Source organism: Sciurus carolinensis, chromosome 9 (assembly GCF_902686445.1).
Source record: "Sciurus carolinensis chromosome 9, mSciCar1.2, whole genome shotgun sequence".
In the NCBI taxonomy this organism is placed as follows: domain Eukaryota; kingdom Metazoa; phylum Chordata; class Mammalia; order Rodentia; family Sciuridae; genus Sciurus; species Sciurus carolinensis.
In genome coordinates, this window is record NC_062221.1 from 64,917,754 (window position 1) to 64,938,028 (window position 20,275).

The window sequence follows — 20,275 nt, forward strand, 5'->3', positions numbered from 1 at the left end:
GTTCCAATTTATCTTTCCTATTCAGTTAGGCCACAAAAGTCAAAGCCTGTGGCCCGCCTGTCTCCAGCTCAGGTGAACACGCCCGGTTCAACCAGGCGTGGTGGTGGAATCACATGCTGCAGACTCTAGCTCTGCAGGACAACAAGGTCACCAGCAGGGCTCCTCCGATAGTGAGGGCGCATGGGCAGACACCAACTTGTGTGGTTTCGAAGTCCTCACATTTTAATGTGTGATTTGACATCAAGGGTCTGTTCCATAATTTATGATCCCCTTTCTCTGCTATTAGTTTTAGGTTAGCTTCTTTCAGTTTGGGTGGACTGCTACAAGTAAAACTGTGTGACTATTTTTTGTGCATACATCTTCCCTTTCATTTAGACTACGTGTTTTAGTCAGCTGTTTTGCCGCTGTGACTAAATGATCTGACCAGCACAATTGTAGAGGAGAAAACATTTATTTGAGAGCTCACAGTTTCAGAGGTCTTAGTCCATAGAAGGCCGGCTCCATTCCTCAGGAGTCGAGGTGAGGCAGAATTTCATGGCGGAAGAGTGTGGCAGAGAGAAGCAGCTCACATCATCAGGAAGCAGAGAGAGTCTCCACTCTCCAGATACAAAATATATACCCAAACCATGCCCCAATTCCCACCTCCTGCAGCCGCACCGTACCACTTCATTTACTGGTTAATCCCTATCATGGGATGAAATCACTGATTGGGTTAAGACTCTTACAAACCATTTCTCCTCTGAATCTTCCTGCATTGTGTCACGTGTGAGCTTTTGGCGGACACCTCACATCCAAACCATAACATTATGGAAGATATTTTTAAAATTACACAGAGATTATATTCTCTGAGTACCTTCAGGACATAAAACATAACTTGTAAAGTTTTAATTTAAAAAGTGTGCATATTTGCAAAATATATACTGAGGTATCTATGGGCAAAGTAATAGGATGTGATATCTGGGATTTGTTATGGAGCACTCTAGGGAAAAAACAATTGGGTCATGGTAGGTGACACCTGAAGCAGAACTGGTGGCATGCTGATGACCGTTGAAGCCAACGATAGGCACAAGGGGATTTGTTATGTACTCCTGTTTCTATTTTGCTGTTTACTTACCAATTCCCTTTTCTTCCTCTCTCTTCTGGATCTTTATTCTCTTTCCTAAGTTTTCTCAAGATACTTAGTAACTCTGGAATCTCAGATATTTTTCTCAGGCTTAGTTACTCCTGATACCTGCTTCACAGGTTCCTTTTCTTTCTTTACCAAAAAACTTAAGCCCATCCATCTATCCAAGCATTCAGTAATTCATTCCACAAAATCATTAAGCCTATGTAGGGGCAAGACCCCAAAGAAAGTGCAAAGTGTAGTCACTTTGTTTTGATGTGACCAGACGACTGATAAGATGAATGAAATCACCACACATTTTGTACCATAAGATAAAAGACAGATGCAGCTTAACACTCAAGGATCAACTACATTTTATTTTTTTATTTTTAAAATATCGTAGATGGTCTTTATTTATTTATATGTGGTGCTGAGAATCAAACCCAGTGCCTCACACACGCTAGGCAAACACTCTACCACTAAGCTGCAGCCCCAGCCCCTCAGCTGCATTTTAGAAGTAGTGCCAAGTGCCCAAGTGAGGGGGGGCAGTGTGGCAAAGCCCAGGATGCAACAGCTGGCAGAGCTACCTCCTGCCTACCTACTCCTCCTCCTCACCTTTCTGTCCAGTCATTTCCAGCCTTTGGGGATTTCAAATTGAAAGTTGCATTTTGAGTTTATATTTATTTAGCTAAGTGAAAATTGTGAATATTAAGACCCTTGGGGCTGGGGTTGTGGCTCAGTGGTAGAGTGCTTGCCCAGCACGTGTGAAGCACTGGGTTCGATTCTCAGCACCATGTATAAATGAATAAAATAAAGGTCAGCTGACAACTAAAAAAAAATTTAAAAAAAGACCTTTGGAATTTTTGGGACCTTTAATATAAAACACTACAAACTATCAAACACTCAAGGGAATTAACAGTTTATACTCATGTTAAAAAGAAGCAAAAATTAAATCAAATGGCTTAGTTTTCAATTCATTTCCCCAAACATTAATAGATTATAAAATTCATGTCAGCCAAGTGAAATTGCAAGGTGAGAATTATGATGTCTTTCTGATCTTAATGTAAAAGAACCCAAGTCAAGGTGGTTGCTGACTCCCTGGTGGAACAGCCCTGCGAGGGAGTGCATTGCTTTGGTTGTCTGAGTCTTCCAGGGGTCTGAACTTTCTAGAACCTTCCACAGGCCTCTACTTTTGCTCTCCTTGCCTTAGTTATAATGGCATCTTTACATGTCTTTCTCATTAGACTACAAGCTCCTATGGAAAGAGAAAGTTTCTGTATCTTTCAGTATAGCTGGGCCTCAGAAAATATCAACTGAAAGATACACAAATGAAAAAATAATTTTCTTTTAAAAAAATCCCCCTATCATCTTCCTCATACCCCTCTTCTTTGCACAGACCCAAGAATTGTCATTCTTCAACCTGCGCTGAAGACTTCCTGATGAGAAAGTAAAAGCTTCAAGGAAACTGCCTGACAGAGACTCGGAACTCAAGTCATTCCCCTAGAGGAGCGTCCACTATAGAATGGGGGCACCCTGATTCAGGTCACTAGAAAATGCCATTGCCATCAGTTCTCCCCTTCCTGAAGAGGATTGCTACTTTTAAATCAGGACCATACAGAGCTTGGTTTTTCTCAACATAACTGGTTAAAGACTTCTCTCTCTCTCTCTTTCTTTGTGTGTGTATGTATGTATTCCCCACCCACAACCCCTAGTCCTGGGAATTCTGGAGATTAAACCCAGGGTCTCGCACATGCGAGACAAATGCTCTATCACTGATAAATATAAGTTCACAGTGAAAAATCCCACAATAATCAATCCAATTCAGAATCCACTGTAAGCACAGTGGCTCAGCAACAAGTTTATTATTGGGCTAGCAAGGCGACAGGGTGGGGCATGGCAGTGCTTGGACCAGCTTTCCATGAGTTTCTTTCCATTGGTTTCTGCAGTTAAACTTCCCTTCTGGTATTTGCAGTGACTTGTCATGGATGGTTGTTTTGTCTTTATGAGGGGAGGGGTGGGGAGGGATGGGGGAAAGCAAAGCCAAAGAAGTAACCCGGGATACACGCAGCTTCCCTTGGGAGCCTCCTCACAGGAACTCGGGGCAGTTCACCTGATCTGTCTTCGTCATTTTCTCAATGTTGATGTTATTAGAAGTCAGGATATTTTTTAGATAGGTCACAGTTTCTTGGGGGAGATAAGGGTTTCTTCCCAAGATCCAAACATGATCCATGTGAAAAAGCCAGATGATGGTGGTACAGGAGTACACCAGGGCGTAGTTCTCGTAGTCGGTGGCCAGGACCCAGTACGGTGATGATGGCATCACTGAGAACCAGAAGAAGGCAGAGTCAGGATGGACCAGGGTGAGAGAAAACTCACCTCCAGGCCTGGGAGGCGGGGCTTTGGGGACCCATTTCTTTAGGTCAGTGGCTCTTAACTGTTTTTACATGGGAATCATCTGGGGGCTTTGAAAGATACTAAACTCACTTTCCCCTGTCTTTCTCTAGACTCAGATATGCAGGTGATCGTTACTTTAAGGCTCTGCAGGGGTTCTAATGTGCAGCCAGAGTTAAGAACTTTTGTTGTGGCTTTCCTCTCTGGTAGCAGGGGGAGCAGGGTGTTCAGGTGGACCCTTTGGACCGACAAGCTGCACTTAGCACCAATATACATGGAGGTGCCACTTAGCTGAGTGGAGTCAAGAATCTCAGGCCAAGAATCCCAGGCTTTGAGTCTGTACCACCCAACTTCCTCTAGAGCCTGCCCAAAGGAGGAGGTGGAGGCTGACATTTTTGTTTTTTCTTACCGTATAGGTTTCACAAATCCTTCTACTCCTAAGAATATGGTAAGCCAATTGGTGACAGGTTATGAGTTTTTTCTCCCAAAGAGCCTATAAAGATTCATTAATCAACATCTGTTTAAGTGTTGGAACCCAAGATGAACAGGGTCCTTAAGAGGAAAGATGGTGGATTTGTCCTCTCCATCTAGAAACTTCCTCTGTGAGCTTGACCTCCACAGTCAAGGTCCAAGCCAAGGAAAACACAGCTCAGCTGTGGAATGCAGTCAAGTGGGAGAAAGCCGTGTGCTGACCCCATAAGCACAAAAGGTGTGGACACATATACAGTCAGGGGTGATTCACTTTCCTGAGTTCCAAGCATCCCAGCTTCTCCAGTCAAAAATAATTCTTGTTTGCCAGATCAAAACCAGAACTCAGCACTTGTGAATGATCTGAGAAGCTGTGGGCTTAAGGAGGTGCTGTGTGGGTGGACAGAGTTTGTCCAGGTTAAGGACACGGCAGGTTATCAGGAAAACAAGAGAGTTGGTCAGAGGACCAGTTTTCTGTTTACAGAAGGATGTTGGGAGAAACTTCCATGGGAACCTGAACTGAGTGCTGTTTCTTTCTAGCCCTGTTGGTGCCCTGCCTGCCTGCCTCACTCACCCAGAGAGAGTCACATCCAATACCTACTGTGAGGGTCAACTGCTTTGCACATCCCAGCTGGACTGAGTGTGTCAGCACTGAGTGATTTTTGGAAAAAGAGGCCACCCACCTCTTCTAGTGCAGCATCCTGTCCCACCCACACATGCTCTGGCATGGACATCCTGTCATAGGGTCTAGTGCTCAAAAATAAGTTTGTCCAGATATCTCTTCTCAGCACAGGGAACTTCCACATTTCTTTCTCGTTGGGAACTGCGACACTCTCCTATTGCATGAGGGTGTTGTGATGCACTCAACAGTCTCCTTGGCCCTCTCCCCCATTCCATGTACCCTCTCCTGCTCTAGACTTCTGTGTCCAGGCATCTCTCATGCCATTCCCTTCATTTGGGACATCCAACCTTTCCCATAATCTCCGACACACCCCACAAGTCCTGTGCAAACATCTAAACCCTCCAGCCAGAATAAATCTCATCCACTGCATCTTCCCTAGTTGACTCCTATCCCAGGTTTCCTCATGAGGATCGCGTGCATGAGATTGAACCTTCACTCCCATCTCCCATCATTTTCCCAATCTTGTTATGGGACAACTCTCAACTGAGAGTTTGGAGACTCTACCACTAATTAGCTCAGTCCCTGCCCATCACTCAGCCCTCCTGCCCTGAAACTTCTTCCTTTGTAAAAATGAGAAGAGGAACGAGTATGTACAAAGCCCTTGGCAGTTTCTGGAGCCTGCGCCATCCAGTTGGTCTTCATGGCATTGGGCAGTTCTCTCTGGTTTGTACATGTGAAGTTATTTGCTCCTAGTCCTGTGTGGGAAGACATGCTTTCTCCTCCCAGCATTCCTTTCTTGGTCTATAAATAAGAACTTCCTCTCTGCCCGACTCTAGGGGCTTGACTGGTATGGAGGGGAGGGGTGACAAGGGTGGAGAGTGAGGATGACTTCTTTTGCAGCTGTGACTTCAGTGTCAGTTCTCTAGGTAGAAAGAAGGGCCCCCAAGCACTTTCAGCTTTAGAAAACCTCCTACGTCGAGCTGAAGGGTATCTACATCAGAGACACATCTGGCACTTGCTCTGCTGCCTGTGTCCATTCCGGGTTAACTCAGAACTCAGAGGGCAGAGGCCTCTGATTAAATATCTCTCAGAGTTGCAACAATGTGACTAGAAAGGGACAGAGCTAGGACTCAAAATAGCCTTCGCTCTCTGACTCTTGCCTCCAAGCTTTTAGGAATGCTACTCGTTCTGCTAACATTTACTTCTTTGTAGACCTCAGTTTCCCCTGAGAAATAAGACTGGATGGGGTCTCCTGCTGCTTCTACCCTATTATTTTTCCATTTGAGTCTTATCTACTGGAACATTGACCATAGTTTCACAGATATCTCCTGGTTACTTTTCACTATCCACACTAGAATGTACTCTGTCTGCATTGCATCCCAGGGGCCTATCCCAATGCATGGCATACAGTAGGTGCTCAAGAAATTATTATGTATCCAGTCATTATGGATGACAATCAGATGTGACCAGAGCATTCCAACCCAGGGCTCTAGCCTCCAATTTGCATATCTCCTGTCTCTGAAACCTTCTGAGAGAAGTGGATACTTACACTGGTAAAACTTAACTCCCAGTTTTGCAGGCTCTGTGATGTTGATCTGGGTGGCTTCACCTTCAATTTGATTCACGGTTCCATCATTTCTGCAGTGAGTTTAAAAGAAAGGAAGAAAGAAAGGATAAAAGGAAATAAAGGACATTTAAAACCAAAAAAATCAAAAAATGCAAGATCTGTGCTTTTAAGGACCATGGTGGCCAACATGGTACTTTCTGATGTGAGGCTCTCAGAAGGCGGCTAGATCCTGGCAATGTTTCCTGCCCTTTCTTCTGTGACTGTCTGAGACCAAGTGATGGCAGACCGTGGTGGAGTGATAAGAAGCAACAGTGGAAATACTTTGGACTGGATAGTGTGTTAGGACCTCTTACTCCTTTTGAACTGTCTGTCTTTCAGGACCGTTCCTCTCCCAGGCTCCAAACAGAACAGGAGTACAAGAGAAGGGGAGCACAAAGCAAGCAACCCACCAAACAAAGATTCACTTCTTTACAAATGACGAACTCGATCACTAAAAATAATGCAAAAGGGGAGGGAGCCTGGGGTTCCACAAGCTTTTCTCCCTTGGGACCTCAGTGATGTCATGTGACACTCTGTACCATCAGGGGGCCTGAAACCCCATCCAGTTCAGCAAGTGTCTGAGGGACACTAAGGGCAGGTAAAGCAGTTTGCCAGGAGATACTGACTTGCCTCGGTAATTCTCAGGTAAGCCCAGATCTCAGAGACATGAAATTGAAGAAATGCCCATCTTACAATTGATGCCACCTGATGCTCATAATTGGCAGTGTCATTTCTTTCTTAGTGGCATATAAAATGGTGGCATATCTTAAAAGTGATGGCCTTGGATTGAATGAAACACTTCCACCCTTTTGAAGGGACCTGCCCCATTTCTCCCAATGGCCTGTGAATGAAACTGGGGGAGAGAGGGAAGAGGAGACGGGGGACAGAAAAGGGAGGGTTCTCAGGCATCAGGGATCTGGCAGAGCAGCTGCCCGGAGGAGGGCAGGCAGACTAAAATTAGAGCAGTTTATGTATTAAAGAGCTAGTAGGTTAGTGAGATGGTTAGTGGGGATGGATGTCTTAGACATCAGACAATAAGTGAAGGGCAAGGGAGACTGGGACATGTACTCCGATATTCCTGTAGCATTGTCTGCTTGTCACCACGTAGGGCCAGAGACCGTGCCCTGCTCTCTCACCTGGAACTAAGGCAGATGGGTAACCTAGTCTCTTTCTATCTATGGATGGTAACTTAGCAACACACCAGGCTCTTCCCAATACACTCCTGTCCTTTTACCATCATTCACGTTTTGTTCCAGAACAGTTTCAAAATCACAGGTCTCTGATCACAAACTCACAGTTCGTTCATGGGAAAATGAATTGGTATTTTCAAGGATGTAGCAGCAGCCTCAACACAAGACATTATGTTTATTAAATGATTGCTACGTGCCCCACACTGTTCTAAGAGCTTCATAGATGCTACATCATTTAATGCTCAAACAGCCCCATGGAGGTAGATGCTATTATTATTGCCTGAAGAAAGACCCTTGCTAATCCCAGATCACATACTAAATGGAAGAACAAGGATTTAAAATCAAGCAGCCAAACTCTGAAGTCCAGATCCTTCATATTCCAATGCTGTGTCAGCTGTTTTGGCCTTCAGTTTCCCTGATTCTGGCTGAGACCCCTGCCATGGCTACCCCTATTCTACAGTCTTCTTGGAAGGAGAAACCATACCATTTTACTGAACTACAAAACTTTGCTCCATGGGTTCTGTGTCTTAAATGCAACCCTAGAGGCGAAGCAACCTAATACTTAGGATGCAGTTCAAGAGGGCTCCAGACCACCTCCAGAGGAGAGGTGGGAGAAGCTCATGCGTTTGGTATACCTGTCATTGTCTGACTCTTGGTCTTAAAATGGGTCAAAATATTTAAAGTGAGGTCATGACAACTTTGGGGCCTGCTATGGTTTAGGAAAGTGTCCCCCAAAGGTTCATGTGTTCAAGGCTTGGTCCCCAGGGTGGCATTATTGGGAGGTGTTGGAGACTTTAGGAGGTGTGGCCTAGTGGGAGGTCCTTAGGTTAATGGACACATGTCTTTGAAGAGACTGTGGAACCCTGATCTCTTCCTGTCTCTTTTTTTTGCTTCCTGGCTTCTGAGGTGAATAGTTCACTGTGCCACGCACTCCCTCCATGATGTGTCACCATTGCCAGAGGCCCAAAGAACAGGGCCACTTAGATCTTGAACTGGAACCTACAAAACCATGAGCCAAAATAAATTTTTTTTTTATTTTTATAAGTTAATTGCCTCAGGAATTTCATTATGGTGAGGGGCAGGTGACTTATATGGGACTGTAAAACTGTGAGTTCTCTGGGCATCTATCTGTGCCTCAGTTCCCACAGGAGGGCTCTGAGATGAGCTGGAGTTTTCTTTGAGGCCCTCAAGATCCCTATTTTGCTTCTCTTATTTCTGCAGGTCAGGGAGTCAGGGCTGGGTCCTGGCTCACGGGAAGGTTAATGGAGGCTGAGATGACTGAAGAAGGCCTTTGTGAGCCCAGGCACTTCCGGGCTGGGTTATGGTTGATTTCTTGGAGGTGAAACATTTCTCAGATCCTCTAGAGAACAAGAAAGACAGCCCTTCAACCCTAGCCCTTCTTTCATCTGTGTCTTGTATTATCTTCCCCATTTCATTTCTCCTGGTTCAAATATGTTTCATCACTTATCAGCTGTGTGGCCCTTGGACAAGTTACTTTACCTCTCTGTACCTAAGTTTTCTTATCCATAAAAAGGAGGCTAATAATAGTACCTACTTCAGAGTTGTTATGGGAATTAAATGAATATATATTTATTTTCAGACAGACACACATATGTGCAATATGTACACACACATAAAATAGTCCCTTTCACATAGGAAATGCTTAAATCTGTTTGTTGGTGCTACTATTTTTCAATGGAGGATAGGTATGGATTTCTTCCTGGGGCTCTTAAGTTTATGTTTGCTTTCCAAAGTGTAAATCTTTGGATCAAATATCAATGTAAGAAACCCTCAGTAATAGAAATGTACATTTCTCTAGGATATCCTGTTTATATAACCTGGAGTATATATATGTATGCACAGGTATATGATTTTTGCTTAATAAGTAAAGGAGTTTTCGAATAGGCAAAGCTGCCTAAAGATGGGATAAACCGTGGCAGAAGGCAAAGAATGGGCACTTTCTGGAAGTATTTGAGCAAAGGTGGATGCCCTGTCAGTAGCTGGTAAAGAAAAGGTATCTCTCTTGCTTTGGAGGTCAGACAGGTGGTCCCAATATCCTTTGCTACTGGAGTTTCCATTTTGCCACTAGGGGAGGGATGCTGACACTTTGGGTTACTCCAGAGTCCCCATGTTTCTCCCAGTGTCTGGCATCCAACAGGTGCCCAGCAAGTGGTTAAGGAAAGGAATGAGTGTATTCTAGTCCTAAATGTCCCTGCCTGGCCCCAGAGATGGTCCCAACCCCCTGTGTCTGACAGCATGAGCACCGGCCGGCCACTCCAGGACAATGCCCTGGCCTGGCTCCGGATATGCATCATCACTTACCTTAACTCCTGGTTTAGCACTTTGATTTTTCCGTTTTCCATTAGTGAGTAGTTGGCTTGGATGCAGTTTCCTTTCTCAAAGCTCACTGGGATCTTCTCAATTTCGTACCATCTTCCAAGATACTGCAGAGACAACAAGCAGAGCAAAACCCTGTGGCTCTCTGGAGACCTGCGAGCTCTTCCCCATTGTTGTCTTCAGAAGCAAAGCCCTTTCCTGGGGAAACCAGGCAAAAATGGGCTGCATTGTTCCCAGCACCAACTGAGCAAGATATTGATTCAAATGAGAACAAGCACATCGGATGTGCGGACTCTGGTTGAATACTACATTCTATTCCTAAAGGGCTCTTTATTTAGATATGTTCTCAGTGTCTGTCCTACTTGGCCAAAATCTGAGTGAAATTTTAAACTCTATAAAAGGTTTTGGTCTGGATGATGGAAAGCACCTTTCATCTCAAATATTTTATGATTCTACAAGATATCTTCGAATTTTGTACAAAGGCAGATGTGTTGACTATGGGACATGAACACTCCAGAGTTGGTCCTCTTTCCTTGAATGACCCTGAACAGGGAGTTGGTCACAAAGCCTCCTGGCAGGTGCTCAGGAGTTGTAAGACATGAATCCTTTTCACGTGCACTCCATTGACTTTAAGGAAGCCCCTGTGCCCAAGAGGGGATTGGGGAAAAGGCACTCTCCTGCTTTCAGGCCCATCTTGCATAGAGACTGAACTAATTTACACCCTCTGCAGAGGACAGTTTGGCACTATCCAGCAAAACTAAAAATACATATACTCGTTGGCTCAGGAATTTCACTTCTGGGAATGTATCTCCTGCTATTTAAAAAAATGATGTATGTATAAGTTATTCATGGCAGTACCATTTGTAACAATAAAAGACAGGAAGCAGTCTAAGGGACTGGATGAATGAGTGGTGGGGTATCCATCCCATGGAATTTTATGATCCTCTTTTAAAAGAGTTATATGCAATGATCTCTGAGAGATATTTAATTTAAAAAAGAGCCAGGTACAAAATGGTGTGCATATTTAACTACTTTTGAATAAAAATGAGGGGGAGAGCTTATTATATTGGCTTTCTGTCGTTGCTACAATAAATTACAACAATTTTAAAACACAGATTTATTATCTTATAGTTTTGTAAGCCAGAAGTCTGATCCTAGTCTCACTAGCTAAATCAAGATGTTGGAAACATTTCTTTCTGGAGACTCCAGGGAGAATGGATTTCCTTGCCTTTTCCAGGGTATAGAGGTCGCCTGCATTCCTAGGCTTGGAACCCCCTTCATCCATTTTCAAAGCCAGCTAAAGCAGGTCAAATCCTTCCATGGCTGTTCTCAGTCTTATTCCTTCAGCAAACCTTTCTGACCACGGCTCAGAAACTCTCTGCTTCTAAGGCGTTATGTGATTAAATTGGTTCCACCTGGATCTCCAGGCTAATCTGGCCATATCTAGGTCATTATTTAGTTGCATCTGCAATCCCTTTTTCCATGAAAGTAACATATGCACGGGCTCCAGGGATTTGGGCATGGCTTCTTTGGAAGTCATTATTCTGCTATCACGATTTTACACATTTTTTTGTTTGCATATATATTATCTCCAAAAAGATAAACACATAGTTTTTACTGGTTGCTCCTGGAAAGGGAAACAGAGGCACAAGGACAGATGAGAAACTTTTCCTTGTATGCTCTTTAGGAATTTAAAAATTTTGAACCATGTGAATATATTTACTTAGTCAAAATATTCACTGAAATTATTTTAGAAATTTAAGAATGTATTAACAAAATTAAAGAGATTGAACTAACCTTCAAAAAGTCAGAACATGAAAAGAGAGCATACTGCAAACAGGTGGCACTATTGCTTCAGTCACATGGCTCTCTGCTCAAATACATGCCCACATTTATGACCATAAATTTCCCACTCATTTATTAAACCACACCTTTCAATTAAAATCACTCAACAATCATTTAAAGAACCAATGAATAAGGTCAACTGGTTTCATAGGCATTCTCATCTTTTAGTACATTTAAACTAATTCTATCATGGTCCAACTGACTTCAAAGCTCCACGATTAAAACTAAGGAAGCATGATTCTCCAGAAAAGAAGTTCGGAGATGAGAAATTAATTTTCGTGTTATGCTTGCATGATTTCATATTATTTCTGTGAAGTCCTCTTAATTTTGGGGGGTCACAGTTTCTCTATCTATATAAAGAGAATTCAATGTTTAAAAAGAATCCTAGAAAGAAAGAAAAGTAAAATTATCTCTGTTTATAGGTGACATATTCTTGTATACAGAAAATCCTAAGGAATCTTTAAAAAATTAACTTTTCAACTGATGAGTTCAGCAAGGTGAACAGATATAAGATCAATTTGTCAAAATCAAATGTATTTGTATGTTTGCTATGAATAATTTTCAAGTGAAATTAAGAAAGTTCCATTTAAAATAACTTGAAAAGAATAAAATATTTAAGTATAAATTTACCCAAAGATATACAAAACATATACTCTGAAAACTACAAAATATTGTCAAATCAAATTTCTAAGTGAAAACATAGTCTATGTTCATGAATCAAAATATTTAATATTGTTAACTAGCAATACTCTTCAAATTATTCTTTATTATCTATGCAATCTGTATGGCTTCTCTGCCTAAATTGATAAGCTGATCCTAAAATTTACATAAAAATACAAGGGACTCAGAATAGTCATAAAAGTAAAGTTGGAGAACTTATACATTCTCATTCCAAAACTTACTCCAAAAGCTATAGTAGCTGGGCATGATGCACACCTGTAATCCCAGCAACCTGGGAGGCTGAGACAAGAGGATCACAAGTTTGAGGCCAGCTTTGACAATTTAGAGACACTATCTCAAAATAAAAATCAAAAGGGATAGAGAGGTACAATGCTTTGGGTTAAATTTCCAGTATTAAACAAAAACAAAAACAAAACAAAACAACAACAGAACTATAGCAATCAAGACTGGGTGGTACTGGCATAAATACAGACATGTAGACCAATAGATTAGAATTGAGAGTCCAGAAATAAACACTTGCATATATGGTCAAGTGACTTTCCATAAGGATACTAAGACTAGTCAATAGGGGAATTAAAGTATTTACTAACCATGCTGGGACAACTAAAAATCTTCATGCAAAAGAATGAAGTTGGACCTTACATTACATTACACACAAAATTTAACTTAAAATGAGTCAGACTTAAATGTAAGAGTAAACTATAAAATGTTCCAAAGAAAATATCAGAGTAAATCTGTATAATCTTGGATTAGGCAATGGATTTTTAGGTATGACACCAAAACCAAAAGCAACAAAAGAAGAAAGTAGATAGATTGGACTTCAGTAATACAGAAACCTTTGTGTTTCAAAGGGCACATCAATAAAGCTAAAAATTCCACAGAATAGGAAAAAATATATTTGCAAATCATACATCTGGTAATAGTAAAAAAGTAAAACAACTCAAATGATGAACAAATAAAACAAGGCATAATCCACAAAGTAGCATATTATTTGGCAATAAAAGAAATGGAATACTGATACATGCTGCAACAAGAATGAATCTTGAAAATATGTTAAGAAATCAGTCACAAAAGACAACATAGAGTATGATTCCATTTCTGTGCAATGCCCAGAATAGGCAAATTCACAGAGACAGAAAATAGATTATTTGTTGCCTGGAGATGGAAAGGCTGGGGAGATAGGAAACATAACCATTAATGGGTCAGGAGTTTTGGGTGGGGGAATGATGAAAACATTCTAAAATTGTTTGTGGTGATGGTTGGGTGATCGTGAATATAATTAAAAAAACCACTAAAAGTGGAAAAAATGCTTTTAAAACGTGAATGATATGTTTGAATTAATCTCAATAAAATCTTTATTTTAAAAATTCTGTTTCAGTACTTAAAGGACTTTTGTAAATATTGATCAATTATAATTGTCAGAGTGTCTTGAAATTTTTATCCCAAAACTAAAAGGTAACTCAAATTTCCTGGATCTTTCTGTAAAGCTTCTTTGTAGTCTGCCAGGCTTCTATGAACAAAGAGATCAGACCTTAAAATATTAGTGGAACAAGTCAATGTAGACTTCAAGGTCCACTTCCTCTTCCTGCCTCACCTGTGGGAGCTCTGTCAGGCCTGCTGATGGTGCTGTGGCCCACCCGGCTCAGGCTTCAAGCTCTTCCCTCACCTCCACCTAAACCATTCCTGCTAGGTCCCAACACTCATTGATGCTGAGCTGCCAGCGACTGCTGGTTACTTCAGCATTACTCATACCAAGTGTGTAGTTTCGGGGGGGTCCAGTACCAGGGATTGAACCCAGGGGCCCTCAACCGCTGAGCCACATCCCCAACCCATTTTTATATTTCATTTAGAGACAGGGCCTCACTAAGTTGCTTAGGGCCTTGCTAAGTTGCTGAGGCTGGCTTTTGAACTTGCGAACATCCTGCCTCAGTCTCCTGAGCTAGCTGCCTCTCTCTGCTGCTCCCTCTGTCCCCATCCCAGGAAGAGAGACTATTTATGGGGGAGCTGGTTTTATTAGTATCTTTTAAGTGAAGGTAACAAGAAATTCCCTTGGGGAGTTCTGATCTTTCCTAGGTCCTGTTTGAGTAATGCTTGAGTTTCCTACCCTTTGGAAAGTTGGGTTTTGTATTTGTTAGCTGTGTTCCCTGCGAGGGAGCCTCTGTAGAACAGGAATAATAGTACTTAGCACCACAATCAATGCCCCACCCATATCCTACCAGCCGCACTCCAGTTCTCTTCAGCCATTGGACAATCACACACACTGCCAGCCCCTCCCTGACATTCACGTCTCTCTCTCCCAGAGAGCCTGGCCAATGCCATGGGACAAGTCGAGGTGCATTCTATTGATTTTCTCAGAGGATCGCCAACAAGACAGGAACCCTGTTGTTCACCTTTTATTGCTTCTCTGCCATCTGAGGATCAATTTCCACATGCCCTTTCCCACATGTGATTCCTGGAATCATGGGTCAAAAACTCCCCATCCCGTCCTAGCCTCAAAGTTGGCTTTGGCGAAGCCCAAAATAAGATGAATACTTGTCCCAAATCTTGCTTTGGAGATTGAAGCAGAATAATACAACTGAATCTGTAGAATGCTTATTCAAATAGGACATAGCAGAAGAAATGGGAGGTTAGCCTTTTACCACACCTTATACACGTCAAAGTTCTCCTGCACTGGAGGAGTCGGACATTTCCCAAGATGGAACGTTTGTCCTTCAGCCGCAGAGAAGAGGCCCAGAAGCGCAGAAAGCAGCAACAGCATTGTGACCATCTTGGGGCTGGCAGATGCAGAGGGAGCCTGGAATTGTGGGAAACAGAGCAGCTGGAGCCTCCAGGGACACACGAGGGCTGAGGCTGGTCCCTCAGCAGGTGGCCTTCCCCTCTTCCAACCCCTGAGCCTGCATCCTTCAGGGGCAGCCTCCTGATTGTCCACAGCTGAGACCTTCTGCCCAGTCATGGACCTCCAAGCACACACCTCCTGCCTGTATTAGAGCGTACTGGATGGATTTGCACCCCACCCCCACCTCATTATGCGTTTCCAGGGTGGGCAGAATGCCTGATTCTCTTTAGAATCATCCCTAGGACCTCAAAGTGTCAGGTTCAGTAGGTACTTGTTGAATGAACAGAAACAACGTGTATGGGGGGATAAACAGAGGGGAAGCTTGAAGCCTTCGAACAGCCTGTGGAAGGAAAAAACAAAACAACAAAACCATGCATAACATTAAGTGTCCTATGAGATTCATAAGGGAAATGTCCCCTCATCCCCACGCACCTTTGCCTGCGCCAATCTTACCAGGCTGGCTGTTCTACCAACCCAAGAATGGCCTGGAAATCTTAACAGGGAGCAACTTCCAGAGACCCCAGAGCTACTCTGACCGGTTTGGATTCTGACTTTGCCACCTACCAAATATAATTGTGTCCAAATTATGCCTTACTTTCTTTGCCTGTAAAGTAGGAATAATAATCAAGCCTATCTAGTGAATTTGTGAGAATTAAATGAGATAATATAGGGAGAGTACTGAAGACAGTGTCTTACACAGAGTACATGTTCAAAAAACGCTAGTTATGGAGGGTGGAAACAGAATCCTATTTCCCTAAATTTTTATGTTGAGGATATTTTTCACAGAAGATGGGCATCTAACCAGAGAAGGACTGTCAGCTGTTGTGAAACTGTGCACCAAGCATTTCAACCAAAGGGTCTTCCAGCAGCAGAGGCTGACTTTGAGGAGGGGGAGGAGTGCTGGCTTCCCTGTGTCCGAACTCTGGGCCTCTGGGTCTCCTCCCCGCTTCCTTCACTGGCTTGCTTCAGTTCTGTTCCCTTCCTTCTGACTCCCTGCCTGTAGCTGCCATGAGCTATTTCCAGCTCTCTGCCTTTCTCCCTGCGATGAAGACGACTGAGTCAATGCAAGCAAAATGTTCTCAGATTTGAACATTTAAAAGGATGTGTCATACAGGAATAATTATAACCACTTTATTATGAGTCTCTAAACCTCCAAATAACTTTAATAATCAATAGCTTTTCTTCTGGAGCTTTTTGTTGCCTGGTTTTCAAAAGAACAGTTATGTAATGAGCGAAAGCTGCCAGCTGGGGTGGGATGGGAGGGGTGGCTGCTGAGTCTCTCTAGAGCAAGCCTGCAGCAGGACCACCTCCCTTAGTCTTTGAGGCTCCGTTTCCCATCAGCTTCCACCACTGTGTAAATAACTCCTGTCTTCTAACCTTCTGGAAGTTGGAGGGTTTGTGGATTTCTGGCCTAAATCCACAAATGTTTGGATCCATTTTCAAGAGTTTCTTGGAACCTCAGGAGCTCTACCCAGAAGCCCAGGCAAAGGACTTTGCCCAGAGCAATGGACTTTTACTTTTGACATACGTATCCACATTTTATAAGGTCCCCAAGACTGGACAGGACCCAGCACCTCCTTGCCAGATGTGCAGATGGGGAAACTAAGGCCCAGCCAAGGCCAGAACTGGAACATGGCCCTATGTCCAGCTCTCCACCTGCAGTCCCTGAACCATACTCTCTCTTTCCTACCACCTTAGGTTTGCTTGCCTCTGTGACCTGGAGAGTCCCACTTCACCATGCAACTGTGACAAAAGTCAGTTTCCTATCTTATTATGACAAATGTCTTAATACAAAAAGTTCTCTTGTGGGCTGAAACACACTCTTGAGCTCTGTAGGAGGATTTCAGAAAGAGGCTAACTCCCCTTGATCGCATCTCTTCCAAAGACTTTTGGTTGCAGGAGCTTTGTTCCTGTGGTTAAAACTTCTCAAGGGAGGAAGGGCTGATAGCATCCAGCATGGTTTTCCATGCTCCTTCCATTCGCATTCCCTAACACTGACTGCGTTGGTAACAAATATGCATGAACTTGGGTAAAACACAAATTATTTATGGCATGTATGTTTTTGCATCTCCTTCTGATACCCATAGGAAGATTATCCTAATGAGAAGTTTATTTCTAAAAATAAATATAATTTAAGCTGGGCACTCTGGCACTTCCCTGTAATCCAGCAATTTGGGAGGTTGAAACAGGAGGATCACAAGTTCCAGGACAGCCTAGGCAACTTAGCGAGGCCCTGTCTCTTGGGATGTAGTTCAGTAGTAAAGAGCCATGGGGTTTAATCTCCAGTACCAAAATAAATAAATAAATAAGTAAAATTTAAATATTATTGTAAACTGAATATTAGATAATTTAAAAGTAGTTCTTCTAAGGTACACTGGGATACTAACTGGAAGAATTGCTGCTCACATTCATCAAACATCTTCCTGGGAAACCTGGCCTCCGTGTTGAGCCTGTCTGCCCTGAATCTGTATCATATCATCTGGAAGCAATCTGTGCTGATATTCTCCTTGTACCCAATGAGGTAAATTTGTCCAGGTTACTTTCTGGTAAGTTGTAAAGCCAGAATTTAAGTTCCAGTCTCCCAAGAGTACCTGGGTGTCATTTTGGGCATAAATCTGATCTCAAGGAACTGAAGAACATTAAGGAAGAGAGTTTGAGACTCAAATGATAAAATAAACCGTGTTTCTGCAGGTAAATAGGTCTTAAAAACTCATTTAACCCTGAGTCTAACAAGAACTGCATCTTTTGAACAAAATATTTTTGTACCATATTGCTGAATGCATTTTTTTCTCATATAATTAATTCCTATCATCTCATTTCGTAGAGGAGGCCATAGGGAAAGAGAAGACATTGGGGTGAGTTGACCTTGAGCTTGGTCTTCTCATAGGCCAGCTGCTTAGCATATTTGAAACTTTGTTTTCTTACCTTCGAAGTGGCACTAATTATACATACTACCTTGTAAGTTTGAGGAAAAATGAGATCAAGTCTGTAAAGGCACTGCACAAGCTTTTGATCAGTGGTAGTTATACGTTATAGCAAAAAGGGGCAATGGAAAATCAATCTGTCTCTATTTTAAGCATCATTTATCATAAGTGAAAATTAAAGCTATAGTACATACCTTTTTAAAAAATCAAGACGAAGGCAGTTCCCACATGCAGAAACACCAAAACTGAGGTGCCTGTCTTTGTGACCAGCTTCACCCGTTATTTTATAAGCTTCCACTGGGTCATTGATGTTGACTTGTCATGCATGCCACACCCCCTACAGTTCAGGAAGGCTGGCCTAAAAGCTTAGCTCTGTATGAAATACAAAGATGGGACCTTGTGTCTGGCCCCTCCCCCAATTTCCTTCACAGCTGCTCCCTGAAGAATAAACAATGAGATATTGTGTGTGTGTGTGTGTGTGTGTGTGTGTGTGTGTGTGTGTGTAGAGAGAGGCACAGAGAGAGAGAGAGAGAGAGAGAGAGAGAGAGAGAGAGAGGACGCTTTTTGACTGTGGATTTTTTAATTTAGTTTTTTTCAGAATGTACTTTTAGCTCCCACAAGATGAGTTGTAATATGCTTTCAAACATCTGGTATTTATTTTTCATTTTTATGTAAATGAAAAATCAACAATCCCATTTCCTGAAATGGAGCAGGGACTCCACCCTATATAGTTAGTCCCTGGCCTGGAATGTGGCTAAGGTAACAGGGCCAGATTAGGAATCACAGTCAGTTTACTATGTGAACCAGGGCAGGTTCCTGCTTGTCTGGGCCTCAGTCTCCCCAGAACTGGATGTGAAGGACATACAGGTTCTGAAACAAGTGGGGTTAAAGTGGAGTGCACCCAGGGTGTTCTCTGCAGGACCCTCTCCGCACCCTTTATGACCCTTTCAGCTACATTCTAGGTAGTCAGGTACTGTTTGGGGATAGGGAGTGGGATGTGAACTTAGACCTTAGGGCACTTTCAGTTCAGCAATATTCTGACATCCTGCAGAGCAGAGAAGATACCACAGACCAGAAGATTTGGAAATTGGATGAGTGGAGGTATTTCACTTCTGTCATGGGGATCTTGCAGAGAAGACTGCCAAATAGACTAATTCCAGTGGCACAGAGAATATTCCAGCTTGATTTATATAGCTTAACTGATAACTATGCAAATTTACTTAGCAGATATCTGCCAGATCTTCAGGCCTCGCTGGAATCTTCCTACAAACTGTAGGTGGAAATATCAGGAAGCCACCTCAGACCCACATCTGTGTCTAACACACATCCTCTCCCAAGCACCCAGGGAGGTGGCAGACTGCATGCTCTCTAAGGACCCCTCCTTTCCTGGGCATCTATGATTTCATAGAGATCCAGAGTCAAAGAGTATCAGGCACAATTCATGCTGTGAGGGGTTCCTGGGTGGACAGTGAGGAAGGAAGCGCTCAGGAGACTGAACACATCCACTAGGCTACCAGGGCCTCCTCAGATCCCCTGAGACCTTGGGGACCAGGCAGTTCATGGTCTCCTCTCTGTAAACACAAAAGGACAGGAAGCAGACTGAAGGGTTATGGAAAATAATATTCCTAAAAGACAGCTCCCTGAGAAAAACAAAGGAACGGTGTGACTTGGGAGGAGGGAGGGGAAATTGGCCAAACATTAAACCTCTCCCAGTGCACCCTATTTTAATAACAACGGATCCTAAAAGGAAAGGGGCAATACTGAATGCTGGGCCCTAAACTTTGACCTTCTCCCATTGCAAATTAGTCCTAAATGGAAGCACAGCAAATATTGAAACTCTGGGAAACAATGGATCCAGAGGAAGAAAAGCAATGGGCAAGATTTGTGCCCTATAAAACCAAAATCCCCTCTGTAATGGAGGGCCACTTTCACATCCGAAAATGTGCCCCAACAGAGCCCAAGTCCGCCAATGAATAAAGGCTTCTCTGAATCCACTGATGGCACAATAATGGGAACCATGTACTACACTTTGACTGTCAGGGGCTAGTTGAACAGGTTAAAACTTTAATTTAGGAGGGTGGTTGTAAAAAGGTTGACACTCAGACCCCGAGGGTGAGTACTCAAATCTCGCCCATTGGTATTTGCTGTGCTACCCTTTAGGACCAATTTGCCAAGGGGGAAGGTCAAGGTCTAGGGCCCAGCATTCAGTATCTGCCCTTTTCCCCCAGGGCCCATTGTTCCGTGGCTAATTTCTCCTCCCTCCTCCTGAGCCA

At 43.0% G+C, this 20,275-nt stretch overlaps 1 protein-coding gene across 1 annotated transcript; it reads right to left on the minus strand.

Annotated features, from left to right (window-relative positions):
- Positions 1 to 2,922: 2,922 nt before the first annotated feature.
- Positions 2,923 to 18,352, minus strand: Apod (apolipoprotein D). Its single transcript, XM_047565076.1, has 5 exons — positions 18,197 to 18,352; positions 14,887 to 15,036; positions 9,702 to 9,823; positions 6,133 to 6,221; positions 2,923 to 3,424 (listed from the first exon to the last, which is right to left on the minus strand). The coding sequence occupies exons 2-5, from the start codon at positions 15,007 to 15,009 to the stop codon at positions 3,189 to 3,191; spliced, it is 570 nt and encodes a 189-aa protein (XP_047421032.1). The 5' UTR covers positions 15,010 to 15,036; positions 18,197 to 18,352; the 3' UTR covers positions 2,923 to 3,188.
- Positions 18,353 to 20,275: the final 1,923 nt, after the last annotated feature.